Genomic DNA, 12,965 nt, shown 5'->3' on the forward strand with positions numbered 1-12,965 from the left:
TAATTTCTCAAACAGTATAATGTACACATTCGCCTTGCTCTACTCGAACAAATTATTATTAACGATAACACTTAATCAAAATTTGGCGAATCAGTTCTAACCACTTTTGGTGTTGTCCTTGATCATTTTTTTCATATGATAACCGTAATTAATACTATTTTTTTTCTTGGATAGTTCTTATATGTCTTGCGTAATTAATTTTTTCTCTAAAATAAATTTTAACTTTCAATTAGACAAAAGAAATCCACCGGCTGACTATTTTGTCCTGAGCTAGTATTAACTTTTTAATAAAGAAAACAATTAATCAGAAAACACAAATTATTACTGCAGCCTTTGGAATCCATTTGGTTATAAACGGGTTCACATATACGTAATGCATACTTCAGAGTTCAGTGAATTAAAAAAAATTGTATTTACATTGAATTCATTCAATTGATCTCTTCTGTCCTTGTATACAGTTATTCCTTGACTGAAAACGGATGTCCACCTTTTGCTGCAGGATATTAGATTTGAACGTAAACATAAAGACCACATTAATTTTGATTCAATAAAGTTTTATTATACTACTGTGGTAAAAAATAATAAAATCGAAATACATTATCGTACATATTAATATTCTAACTAAACTAACATGCATCCAGTAAACTAAATTTACACATTCATAAAACAGATCGCATAATAATAAATATAATATACAGCCGTAGATCCACAGAGAGCCATATTTTTTTGTGAACATAAGTGATCCCCGTCCAGCTACTCTACAAGCAGGCATGAGTGCCGCAAAAGTACAATAAAACAACCAGATCGCTCCAATTTAGAATACATAGTTTACAATTTAATTACATAATTCCAAACGGCTCATTTTACAGAATATTTTTTTACACATGTATTATACAGTTTACAACGTGATAACCAAATGGAATTTACACTTTACACTTGTTTAGTATCTTTACATCAGTCTGAGGCCACATTGCCATTCCAAATTTAATTGGCCATCTAACCGTAACTCCCCGCCGCTCTATTTTTATACTAATTGTCATTAACTTCATTAATAATAAATTGTGTTTGTTTTTGATACTCTTAAAATTCAGCAAAACAAATTAATACTGTCAATCCGACGATTGAAGTTTGAAAAATCTAGTATTAATGAAGTTAATGAGTAGATCAATTTTCATATGATAAAAATACAGTACAAACAATTTCTAAGTACAAAATGGATTATTTTACATTATTACACTATGAAACACTTTACTATATAAATACATGTGACACAATTTAAAAATGATTAACATATATACATATCACTAGCGGGAGGGGAGAGATGGTGGACAGTAATCCTTAATAAGTGTACAAGTTACCGACATGGCGTTTGTGTGGCTGTTTGGAAATGTTATGAACGAAACTATATTACATATAATACAAAATGGGTATTCTATGTACACATACCAAAGATGACTGAAGTGTTTTTGTTCTAATACCATTCAAAATTACAAAAAGGTTTTATGTACTCTTACAAATATTGTATAATTTCAACACAGATTAGCTCAAAAACACACAATTACACATAAACAGTCATAAATGCAATAAAATTAATTTAATAATTATATAATGGAATTTACGAAACTGTACAATTACTATAAATATATTTTATATTTGAATACTTTTATTGAAAAGAAACGTGCTTTCAAATTCTATTTTATGTTTCTACTAGACAAGATTATGAACTGTTTAAACTAATGCTACATATGAGAAAATGTATTCGAAACTAGAGGTTTTAGTCATTTAAATAAAACGACGTTATATTTGAATTCTCAAGAAATTGAACGTCTATTTGATTAAAGTTATCAAATACCGTCGTTTTTCGTTTGAGAAATAAAATTACTTGTGAAATCCTACATCAAAGATGACTAACTACCATAAATGCAATATTGTGTGTAATAAATGCTGTTAGCAGACGCCGTATTGTCCCAAAGACGTAACGTCTTAAAAATACGTGCTTTAAAATTTTACGTATCTACGTCGCGTAGATAGATGTACTTGTTTAAAATGAAAGATTTCCTTCACCTTATGCTGCACAAAAAACTGAACTTGTAAAAGAAATTTAAATTTGAGTCAATACGGCCTTTTTTCAATTTAGTATAAATATGAATTTCAAGCAATTGCTTTAAATGTGTTAAATTTAATGTGATAAAAGTGTAATGTGCGGTACTAGAAAAATTTTGATTTGGATGAACTTGAATGATGTCAAATCTATTTCCTGAGGACCTTATCACATTTTAACATACTGTTGGGATAATTTGGGGGACACTTAATATTCCGTGAGTTTATTGTTTACTCCTTAATTGTATATACAGAGTTTCGGTTTTACTTTCAAGGGAAAATTTTACAAGACATCATTTATTTTCAATGAATTAAAATAAAATTTGAGATTCGTTTCAGAACTCTGCTCTATAATTACAACCGTTATGTATTTCAATAGACACAAATAAACATGCATAATATGAAATTGATTGCCTTTTGTTCTATAGGCCTAGCCTGAATCTTATAAGTTGAAAAATAAATTAATTATTAATAAGTAAAGAAATTAAAAACGACTCCACTAAACTCAGCTTATAAAACAAAAGTCAAGCAACAAAAACGATGAAACTTGATGTAAGACAAATTACATAAATTACAGCTATAATACAGATATTTGTATGTATTCACAATAACATATTAACCTTACAATAAAAGTCATTTAAAAAAAGATACGAAATTAATATTCCATCGATGGAAAAAAAAATAAAGAAAACGAAAAATACTGCAACCTTGTTGGTGTGTTGAAAAATGAACTTAAATTAACACACGCAATTGGTCAAAAAAAATAAAAAATATATTTAAAATGGATAATAAACATCGTTTGAATTACAGGACTCCATTAGTTGGCGGTCCAATAGGGCCAAGCTCCCCTCCGATAGAGCCCATTGATCCAGGAGTCTTCATAAAATATTTTTCCAGTTTGGCTATAATGTGTTTTCCGTAAGTGTATTTTCTCAATGAATTAAGGTGAGGCCTTATTTTATGCATCAACACTTTCCGTTGTGTTGGTTCACTCACGTCTATCATTTTCTGAACTACGTAATTTGCATACTGATCTTTCATCATGACATGCAGCGCACTATACAAAAGAAAAACATTTTCTTTAATTCAAATTTCATCAATACGTTAATCGCAACTTACTTGTCATTAAATCCGCAAACTTCCTCTATTAGTAACGCTCTTTCGGCTCTAGTTGCATGAGTGACGCATTTTTCGACAACATTACTGGCAAATTTATGCTGGCTCAAAACTAAGACTTTTCCCCTGACGCTACTAATTAACTGACCTTTGTCTTCAGGTTTCCCATGTTCTGTAATACATTATTGGTGACATTATTTCTTGTTTTTATACAGATAGACAAATCAAAGCACCATATGTACTTAAAACATAAAACTTACCCAACACATGTTGGATGACATAATTTCCAAACTGATCCTGAATGAGCTGGTCCGTATGTTGATGTAATTCGGCTAAAATAGGTGCAGTTTGTTCCGGTGTGCAGTGTTCTAAAATGCGTTGTATAACTCTGCAACCATAAGGATGTGTCGATAACGTGTAGACTTGCCCTGAGAATGATTGAATGATAAACTGTAACAAAAAAGGAGCATTCTGAATTATTTTATCAAAACCATAATTCAACAAATCACCTGTAAAGCGTTAGGATCTACGCATTCAATACATTTCTGAACAACATGATTTCCATTTTGATCTTTAACACATTTCAAAACGTGACCGTCCAGTTCTCTTACAATTTCCTGCTGCTGTTCTGGAGGAATGGACTCGAGAGCTTTTTGGATAACTCGACAACCGTACATTTGCAGGGCTAACGGAAGCACATGCCCTCGTACTTTTTGAGCTAATGTTGTTTTTTGCTCAGGAGTGCCAAATTCGAAGAATTTTTGTATTACATAATTGCCGAATACATCAGTCATGAGATTATATGCTGCCGATAAAATTTCGTTAAATACCATTTGTTTTTCGGTTGCAGACGCACGTTCCAATTTTTGTTGTATAAAACGAGACCCGTGTTGGTCTTGCGAAAATTCCACAATGTGATTTGCCAGATCTCTGTAAATAAGACCACCATTAACTACCAACACAAATAATAAAAATGTTGCTTTTATTAACCTTAATTGTAAATTCGGATATCTGTTATTTCTGAAGTCTTCTAACAATCGCGATCTCCCCTGTTGTCCTTTATCTAGCGAACTAGGTACTGTTGATAGTGAAGGATTTATTTTTGTGAATAGAGAATTTGTTGATCCAAACATTGTGTTCGTTGTCAGTCCAGCAGCTACTGAATTTCGATATTTTGCTTCGGCACCTGGTGCTGCAGAGAGAACTCTTGAAGTCATAAGTCCACCTAATTGTAGTGGTGCAGAAGGAGGAGGCGTTAAGCTTCCAGCTAATGGACTTGGACTGCTTCCAATATTGTACGATGTTGGCCATTTCTGTCTGTAATCCAACGACGGTGAAAAAGCCGAAGTGTTTCTGTCAAAAGAGTCGCGTCTTCCCGTCGAAGTTGTATTTAGTCCCAGACCTACAAAATTATCTACATAAAACATTTCATTTTTTATATACTCTTTAAAACCGTCGTAACATAGATGTGTACACTTTACATAAAAATAAAAAACAAAGCTGCATGCAAAACTTTCAACTAATGAAAGTGAATAACGTAATTGTACAGAACAATACCTGTTATATACAACAAAATTTTAAAAATTATATCAGACATCCAAAAACTTGCAAGTACTTAAATTTACGCAGGTGAATTTCGTATTTATATTTACATAACCATTAACTGTTATATACACAAGTTCCTTATGTAATGTAATGAATGAATGAAAATAACAAAAAAAATTAAGAAAAACCTTCCTATTTAAAAAATCTTTCCAGTACGGGTAGAAAATGAATTAAATGACTCCTACCTGTGTGAAGGGACGTGGTTGTGGCAGATGAACCAATATTTCCAAGAGAGGAACTACCGAATGGAGCAGAAGGTGGTGCTGCGTGAAGAGGTGGGAATAAACCAGAACCAACACCCTGGGCCACACCTACCCACACCAACCAGTTAGTAAAATACACCACAAAATGTTCCAAGCAGTTGTAATGAAACGATAATTAATGAACATAAACAATGATATGAACCACCGCGTACTTTGAATCAGATTAAACACAAACAACAGAAAATGATTTTAATTCACACTTAAATTAATTAAAACAAGAAATGTTTTTCGTAAAACGAAGATTTATTATTGTATACGAGTACAGACTGTTTCCCTCTCGTTGTTTTTAAATTTATGCTTACTTGTAGTTTTATTTGTTTTAATTAAATTTATTTTTGTTTACAAAAATTCTTTCTTCAAATGAAAATGTTTTATAATAACAATCTTTGTACCTGAGAACATTGTAGGAATGATATGATTTATTATTGTCCTACAGAGTGATGCATTTAATTTATTTTAGATTTAGCTAAAAATTCCACAGAACATTATGTATGAAACAACGGCCGTCCCATGCAAGTGTAATTGAAAAAAAATTACAAGATTAATATACACATACCTATTTACAATGATTACAGAAACTGTGCTTACCTCCGAGAGTTCCCCCATTTACGGAAGTATTCACATTAGCACCGTACAGACTTTGAGGTGTACTGGAATACAGGGAAGCACCTGCTGGCGTTTGTCGGTTGGCTTGGGGTTGAACGAGAACAGGAGCCGGGCTAACCAAACGCATAGGTGTACCATTTCGCATTGCCGCACCTTGCGCCATAAGAATTGGGGTATTTTGATCATAGTATGGAACGATGTAACCTCCAGGAACTTGTGGCTGTAAGATGATAAAATAACTTTAAAACTGACTATAAGGTACGAAAAGATACGCTCTATTTAAAAAAAAATATATAAAATTGTCTCTTCACTAACATTCATCTAAATCGATACACAGATCGATTTTAATTAATATGCATCAAAGTTTTTACAAACAAGTTTCATTTTGAAAGAAGTTCTCATTGCGTGAAGCATGAACAGAACTGTTTAAATTGAAATGGCAATTTCTACTAAAATTTTTATTTTAGAAAAGGTCGCAATTAACCACTGTAACGGTTCCAGATAAATAATCGAAACTTTTTTGTGCTATTCTCTACATAAATTCTATTGATATATCAATTCATTTTGCAGTTTAGATAGTCAACCGACCATTCCATATTCCTTCTTGACAAGAATTTATTTTGGTCCGACATTTTTAGATGTCAACAAAAATATTCAATTTAAATTTCATTTGGATTTCTACGAATAAATAATACTAATGGCTGCTTCTGACACAACTAACGCAATTACTGGAATTAAATCGGAAAACCTCAACAGTGTTTGCAATAAGTAACGATTCGTAGTGAGTCAGCGGATATGACATTCTGCTACAATCGTGTGGTTAAAAACTGTACCAACTCATACAACTTATATTTGGTCAAACCTTGAGTTAAAAATCGTTTTACACTCATAACATACGTCTGAAGCTGCACCAGATGCATTTCATTTTTCCTGATTTGCACGTGAACGAAAAGCTACTAGAACTAAATGGGGAGAATAAGGCTATTAATAAATAGGTATTTTAATTAAATTTTGGTTATTTTCGTATAAAGAATATTCAACTTAAAAAAGTTATTCTCCAGTCATAGTGTCAGACATTAACGGAAGCTTCCCCACATAAAAATGGTTAGACTTTTTTTTTAAATCAGATTTTGTTCCTTGAATACGTAATGCGTAACAGCTTTTTTTTTCTAAAAATGGACTTGCCTCATTCACTGCTTTGTAAACATTTAAAAAATCAGTCACAGATCTTTAATTACACAGGAGTTTTATAAATTAAAAAAAAAACATTTTTGTGGACAAATTTATTAAAACTTCACAATACATAATTTGAAAATTAGTTCATATGTATGTTAAGTTCTTTTTTTTCCTAGGGTGTTGTTTCATATTTTGTATGTATAGCTTTTTGTTTGGTTTGTAACACCTTACGATACCAGCTGCATTTTTTGAATAAATTTTGCTACTTTACAGTTAATATTCAAAACCTGATCTATATATAAATGGTTTCCGAATTGTAACGAGTCTCCCACAAGAGCAAAAATTTGGCTAGTTTTTAAACCACAATTAAATAATTTTTGGACAAGAAAATTTTATAACTAGTTATGTGTGCAGATCATCTATAAATATAAATGAAGTTCGCTAAAAAATCACGCTAACTGTTAACATATAACGGTCTGTCCCAAAAACAAAAAATTCCACCGTTAAACTGTTATTTTCAATATGTATTTATTTTGCCTACGAAATGTTCACGAAATGCGAGTTTTATTCATACTTACTTGTACTTGTTGTTGTGCTTCTGCTGTGCCATTTGGAGTGAGAGGTCTTCTGGCTCCATTACTAGCTCCTTGTTGAATGAGATTTGCAGGTGCCGGATACACCCATGGTCCAACACCATAATATTGTGGAACACCGGCGGTAATGAGGTAGGAGGGTTCCTGTTGATGGTTTAGAACGTAAGGTGGTTGAGGAAATGCTGCTTGTTGTTGTTGGGCTAGATATTGCTGTTGTTGTTGCTGTAACAATTGCAATTGCGCGGCGCTCGGAGTAGCAGCCTGTGTCTGTTGAGATCGGAAGAGTTGCTGCAACAAAAATTATATAATCAGCACAACGATAGCACTCATTTTACAAAATACAGTCTTTTCGATGAAAATGAATAATTTAATAATGAATAATAATTGTAACACAAGAAATGTAACGCGATAAAGTTAATATTATTTCAAGGTCTTATTTCTGTTGTGGGAATGAACACAAAAAAATAAAAAGCCTAAGAACTTATTAACATAAAAAATTATAACCTAAAACAATTTTCTATAATTAATCCAGAGTGAATAACGTATGTGAACATAGTTAATTAAAACTAAATTTAAAAAAATATGTAACTGAATAGTCTGTGAATATTTTTAAATGTCTACATTTTAGAAATCTGAATACTTTTTGTGCGTGCTTCATGTTCATTTTGCGCATGAATAACTTAGCAAATTGTTTATATTGATTACGTGCTAAAATACACCATTGTTTTAATTATTTATCACGTAACACAATTACAGTTACCACCAAAAACGTGGGCTTGTATTATTAATTTTTTCAACAAACCCATCTGTAAACTGTAGTGAATGGAATTGTTAAATTTAAACATCTTTGTAAGATAAAAATAAATTATTTTCAATTTTCGGACGCAATGTTTTAACATAACGGAAATAAATAATTCAGCTGGGCAAATTTAAATTACGCATTAGCCGACTGGACCTTTAACAAATTCATCACATTCTTTAACCTTTGTAAAACGGAACAAAAATATTCTCAAGACTCGTAATTGAAATAATAAACAAGGAAGATTTAGGTTCGTTCACTTGACACATTTATCTCAACTTGCGAAAAAATTTGTAAGGTAAACAAGATTTACACAGACAATCCATACCTACAAGTGTATTAGTTCGCTGTAACGGTATCGTGGCCGCAAAGAAATGCTTCCTCATCAACCGGCACAGAGCAATGACTCCGGGGCCTAAATTACCATTCTAGAATGACCAAGTTAAAAGATACTCGAAACCTAATCACACATTGTGTAATAAGCAATACGCACACGTAAACTGGTAGGTAGGTAATAATTGAAAATTTGAACTGAAATTAATTTAGGGAGAACGGACATACAAATGCTCAAAAAATCCAGAATCATTTGTTCGTAGTACGAAACAAATGTACTCCTTTCAAAAAAATACAGTATGGATATTATAAACATTAACATTAAATTATCAACGGCTTTAACTAAACTTTCTCATAAATGAATAAGTGAATCGAAAATATGTATAAACCTCCTTTTCAAGATGCAAAACATTTAATTAAACTACTAGAATAACATTAGTTTTCAATCGATACTTATTAATAGTACGATTTGCACATACAAATTCTCTAAAAGTAAAATTAGAAAGTTCTGATCGAAACTAATTATAATTAAGTGAACATATTCATAAGCGATATTATCAGAATATATAACTTCATGCGTGCAAAAATTGTTCGAAAAATGAACAGTTCTATATGATTACTTAAATATTTTTTTACAAATTTTGCAAGAACGAAATAAATCATATCCTACATTGATTTTTAACTACATAGATGTAAACTAGAAAAAAAAGTCTGGTAGGAAGTAGATCTTAAAAAACAGTATAGAAAGTAGATCATGTAAGTTTTTCTTTTTTCGTCGTTTCCTATGGTTGTGATGATCATTAATGTGTGGAGCTACTTTTCAAATGAAAGGAAATATCCCACCAACAAATTTAAATTACTGAAGTTGTTATCTTTTACAGTTAAATTCAATGTTTGTAAAAAAATTGCAAATAATCTGCAACACCTTGTTACATAAAATTCCGACTTACATAAAAAAAACCTGAACTACCTCTGTGTTCATTAACCATTAAATTGCATTAAAATATAAGTCTGATGACGTAAATAATAAAATCACTGATCTTCAACCGCAACAATGTCTGATTTCTGTTGCTACTCACTTCATATTATTTTCATTTCATAAAATTTGAGTGATTTAATATTGAATGTACTACATGTACTGTAATATAGTGGACGTGAAGATGTGAACGACTGGATAGTACTACTCAGCACAAATCAGCAAAGCATGCTTGTACTGGAATTTACGTTGTATCATGGTTTAAAAGTAACTTTCTTAGCTATTAACTGAAAGAAAATTAATTTTAAAAACCACTTGTCTAAAAAGTAACCTTGTTCAATTCAAATAAATTGGCAAAGTTATTGTATAATACGACCGCGATTTAAACTTGACATTATAAACCTTGAAATGGTATTGCATTGAGTTTATTATTTCAGGCTTTTATTACTTTCAATTATCACGAGTTCAGGCGCTTTAAGATTTTCCTATTTCTATTTAAATAAAATAAACTTTGCGACGAGATCATTTTATTTCCATTATTAAAGTCTTTAACGAAGTCTGAAGAAGTTAGCTGTAGTTGGATTTCCGTTGCCTGCTGCATGAAAGCTTCGCTTAACTTGAAAATTGAACGGTGCAGAACTTGGTTTTGAGTTTGCAAGCATTTGATCAAAATTTATCATGAACCTCAGTTTAAGGTATACAGTGAGCGGCAAAAGTATGGAATAAATTCATTAAAAATTAAACAAAATTTTTTTCAAAAAAATCTTTTGACAGGTCAATTTTAGTTTATAAAAATACATGTTTTAGTACCAAAGAAAATTCCAAGCAGTCATTTGTTTTCGAGTTATGACGTCATCGATAGTTTTTTTAAATGGAAACCCCCCTATTTTTTTTCTTGATTCTGATAGCCCCTTTAATTGTCTAAATGACATTGTAAAAATTTTGTTACCTTACATAAGGAAATTTTTGAGAAAAAAAAAATAAAGTTGAAAAAAATAAATTTTATAACGAATAAAAACAAGTCAAAAACTGTGTTAGCAAGTACTTAATATTATGGAATTAAATGTTCGAATTCCCATCCTCCAGCTTGTTGACAATAAGCAAGTTTATGAAGAAATTCCCCCTGTTTTAGTTTTATCTAGTTTTATCCCCGCACCCAATCAAAATTAAAATTTCAATACGCTGTGTTTCTGTTATATGAGTCATTTTCGAAAACGTTTTGTAAAACAAATAACACATACGAATGAAATTGACAGTAACATTTGACTGTTTGATTTACCTACTTGATTTTTTGACTTGTTTTTGTTCGTTATAAAATTTATTTTTCCCAACTTTATTATTTTTTTTCTCAAAAATTTCCTTATGTAAGGTAACAAAATTTTTATACTGTCATTTAGATAATTAAAGGGGCTATCAGAATCAACAAAAAAAATAGGGGATTTCTATTTAAAAAAACTGTCGATGACGTCATAACTCGAAAACAAATGAGTGCTTGGAATTTTCTTTGGTACTAAAATGTGTATTTTTATAAACTAAAATTGACCTGTCCAAAGATTTTTTTGAAAAAAATTTTGTTTAATTTTTAATTAATTTATTCCATGCTTTTGCCGCTCACTGTAGTTGTGCAAGAACTCTAATGTTACGACTACAAACCCTATCGTTAAAAGGTTAACTAGCTTAACAAAAAAGCAGATAATGGGGCGTATTCTGTAACTGCTCCGCTAAATTTTAAAGGACGCTAAATTAAGTTATCATAGCAATGACCAATCAGGGCTTGAAATTTTAGATTTTAAAACGCCCCTTTAAAAATTACAGAATGGATGTAAATAAACAGATCTTTAAACTTTGCCAGCCAGCTCCGGATTTAAATAGAAGGATACCTACCATGCAGTCAAAGTATCAAATACTCTCATTATTTAAGTTAAAGTGTACTAGAACGTCAGGGTTCTTAGGTGACTATACGTTTTTTGGAATTTAATCAATAATAATAAATACGATACTAAGTTTCATTTAAAATCGGTCTTCTATTTCTTGGTATTTTTTAAATACGTTGTCAATACATTAACATAAACTCAAGACATACGTTGGATTAAATGTGACAATAATTTCCATCTTAAGAGAACTGAATGGAAACAACGTGATCAAGAATAATAATAAGATCTTTGATTAAATTGTATCTATGATAATTGGTTCAACAACATTAGAATTAACATTGTAACACAATTTAAATTGTTAAGTGTACGAAGCCATGGCTTGTTATAGTAAAAAATGTTAAGGCTTATTGATATTGGTACAGTCTTCTAATCAAAGAAAACAATGCAAAACACTACAGTTTTTGTTGATATTTATTTGCCGAAGTAAACAAGAAATTCATCATTTTGAAGCAAAAAAGCTGAAGATGACAATTTCGCAACAAACACGATGAACTTGATTGAACCCGTTAAGAATGACCAAACAAAGAGTAGTAGAGTACGATGGTAATGACCTGGGTCCGTTATTCTTCGTGAGTTGCTCCACTTTGTGAGAAAACGGTCTTGGGTACTTAAACAATGTTATTATGCATACAATTTTCTGAAGAAAATTGCACATTTATTTAATGTTAAAATTATTAATGTGTTAAAAACCAATGGGGCTTTATAGCGAATTTACCACTCTTACTTAATGATGGAACTCTTGAAGCAAAATCTAAAAGTGGCCAAAGTAAGTATTCAAGAAGCGGAACGGTGAACAATGGAATAATTTGTTGAAGCTCGTGGGTCGTTGACCTTTTAGGCCAAAGATGTAATTTTCGTTAAAGTAAAAAAAAAATGGCAAAATGATTGCAATTCTAAAAAGTATTTTTTCTCCTATTTAGGCGACTACTTTTACTAATGCAAACAATCTAATTCTGTTTGATGCGATAATTATCTTAGATTTTATGTCAGGTCTTTGATCAGTTACCTTCTCTTCACTTTTCCAAATAAACGTCCGGACTGCTTATTACTAAATAGTAGGTTATCAAAATAACACCCATTGGTGTTTTTTGTAATTATTCTGGCGTGTCGATTACACCATCCTCCAGAGTCAATTAACTACATTATTTAGATACCTATAGTACAATTAGCTGTGAAGAAAAAACAATTATGTATGTATGTATATGAAAATCGGAGATGCGAAAAAATTCTTGCTCTTTGCAAAATCATGGTTTTATTATGAAATGGGCATTTAAAAATACATAATACGTAAGGTAACATTTTATTCAGATCTGATAAAACATATTCTACGATGTATTCTTAAATAGCTACTTACGATACGGGTTCTACAATAAAAAAAAATGCAACACAAACTATTATAAACTAATATCTGTACTTTGTAGTTAACACGTTAAGCTCCGGATGATAACTGATAAGTTACATTAA

The 12,965-nt window shown here is 31.1% G+C and overlaps 1 protein-coding gene across 8 annotated transcripts in view; it reads right to left on the reverse strand.

The window, feature by feature from the left end:
* Positions 1-533: 533 nt before the first annotated feature.
* Positions 534-12,965, reverse strand: part of LOC138131951 (maternal protein pumilio-like) — a 55,614-nt gene continuing 43,182 nt past the window's right edge. For 4 of the 8 annotated variants that reach the window (XM_069049241.1, XM_069049235.1, XM_069049236.1 and 1 more), the window contains 8 exons: positions 7,445-7,747; positions 5,673-5,910; positions 5,007-5,132; positions 4,207-4,630; positions 3,726-4,146; positions 3,477-3,687; positions 3,220-3,388; positions 534-3,157 (listed from right to left, as the gene is read on the reverse strand). In XM_069049241.1, the coding sequence (XP_068905342.1) occupies positions 2,905-3,157; positions 3,220-3,388; positions 3,477-3,687; positions 3,726-4,146; positions 4,207-4,630; positions 5,007-5,132; positions 5,673-5,910; positions 7,445-7,747 (2,145 nt within the window). In that variant the 3' untranslated portion in view covers positions 534-2,904. The remainder of the gene's footprint in view (positions 3,158-3,219; positions 3,389-3,476; positions 3,688-3,725; positions 4,147-4,206; positions 4,631-5,006; positions 5,133-5,672; positions 5,911-7,444; positions 7,748-12,965) is intronic. The other 4 variants (XM_069049237.1, XM_069049238.1, XM_069049239.1 and 1 more) reach the window with 4 other exon arrangements.

The sequence above is a fragment of the Tenebrio molitor genome, chromosome 5 (assembly GCF_963966145.1).
Source record: "Tenebrio molitor chromosome 5, icTenMoli1.1, whole genome shotgun sequence".
NCBI classification, from domain to species: Eukaryota; Metazoa; Arthropoda; class Insecta; order Coleoptera; family Tenebrionidae; genus Tenebrio; species Tenebrio molitor.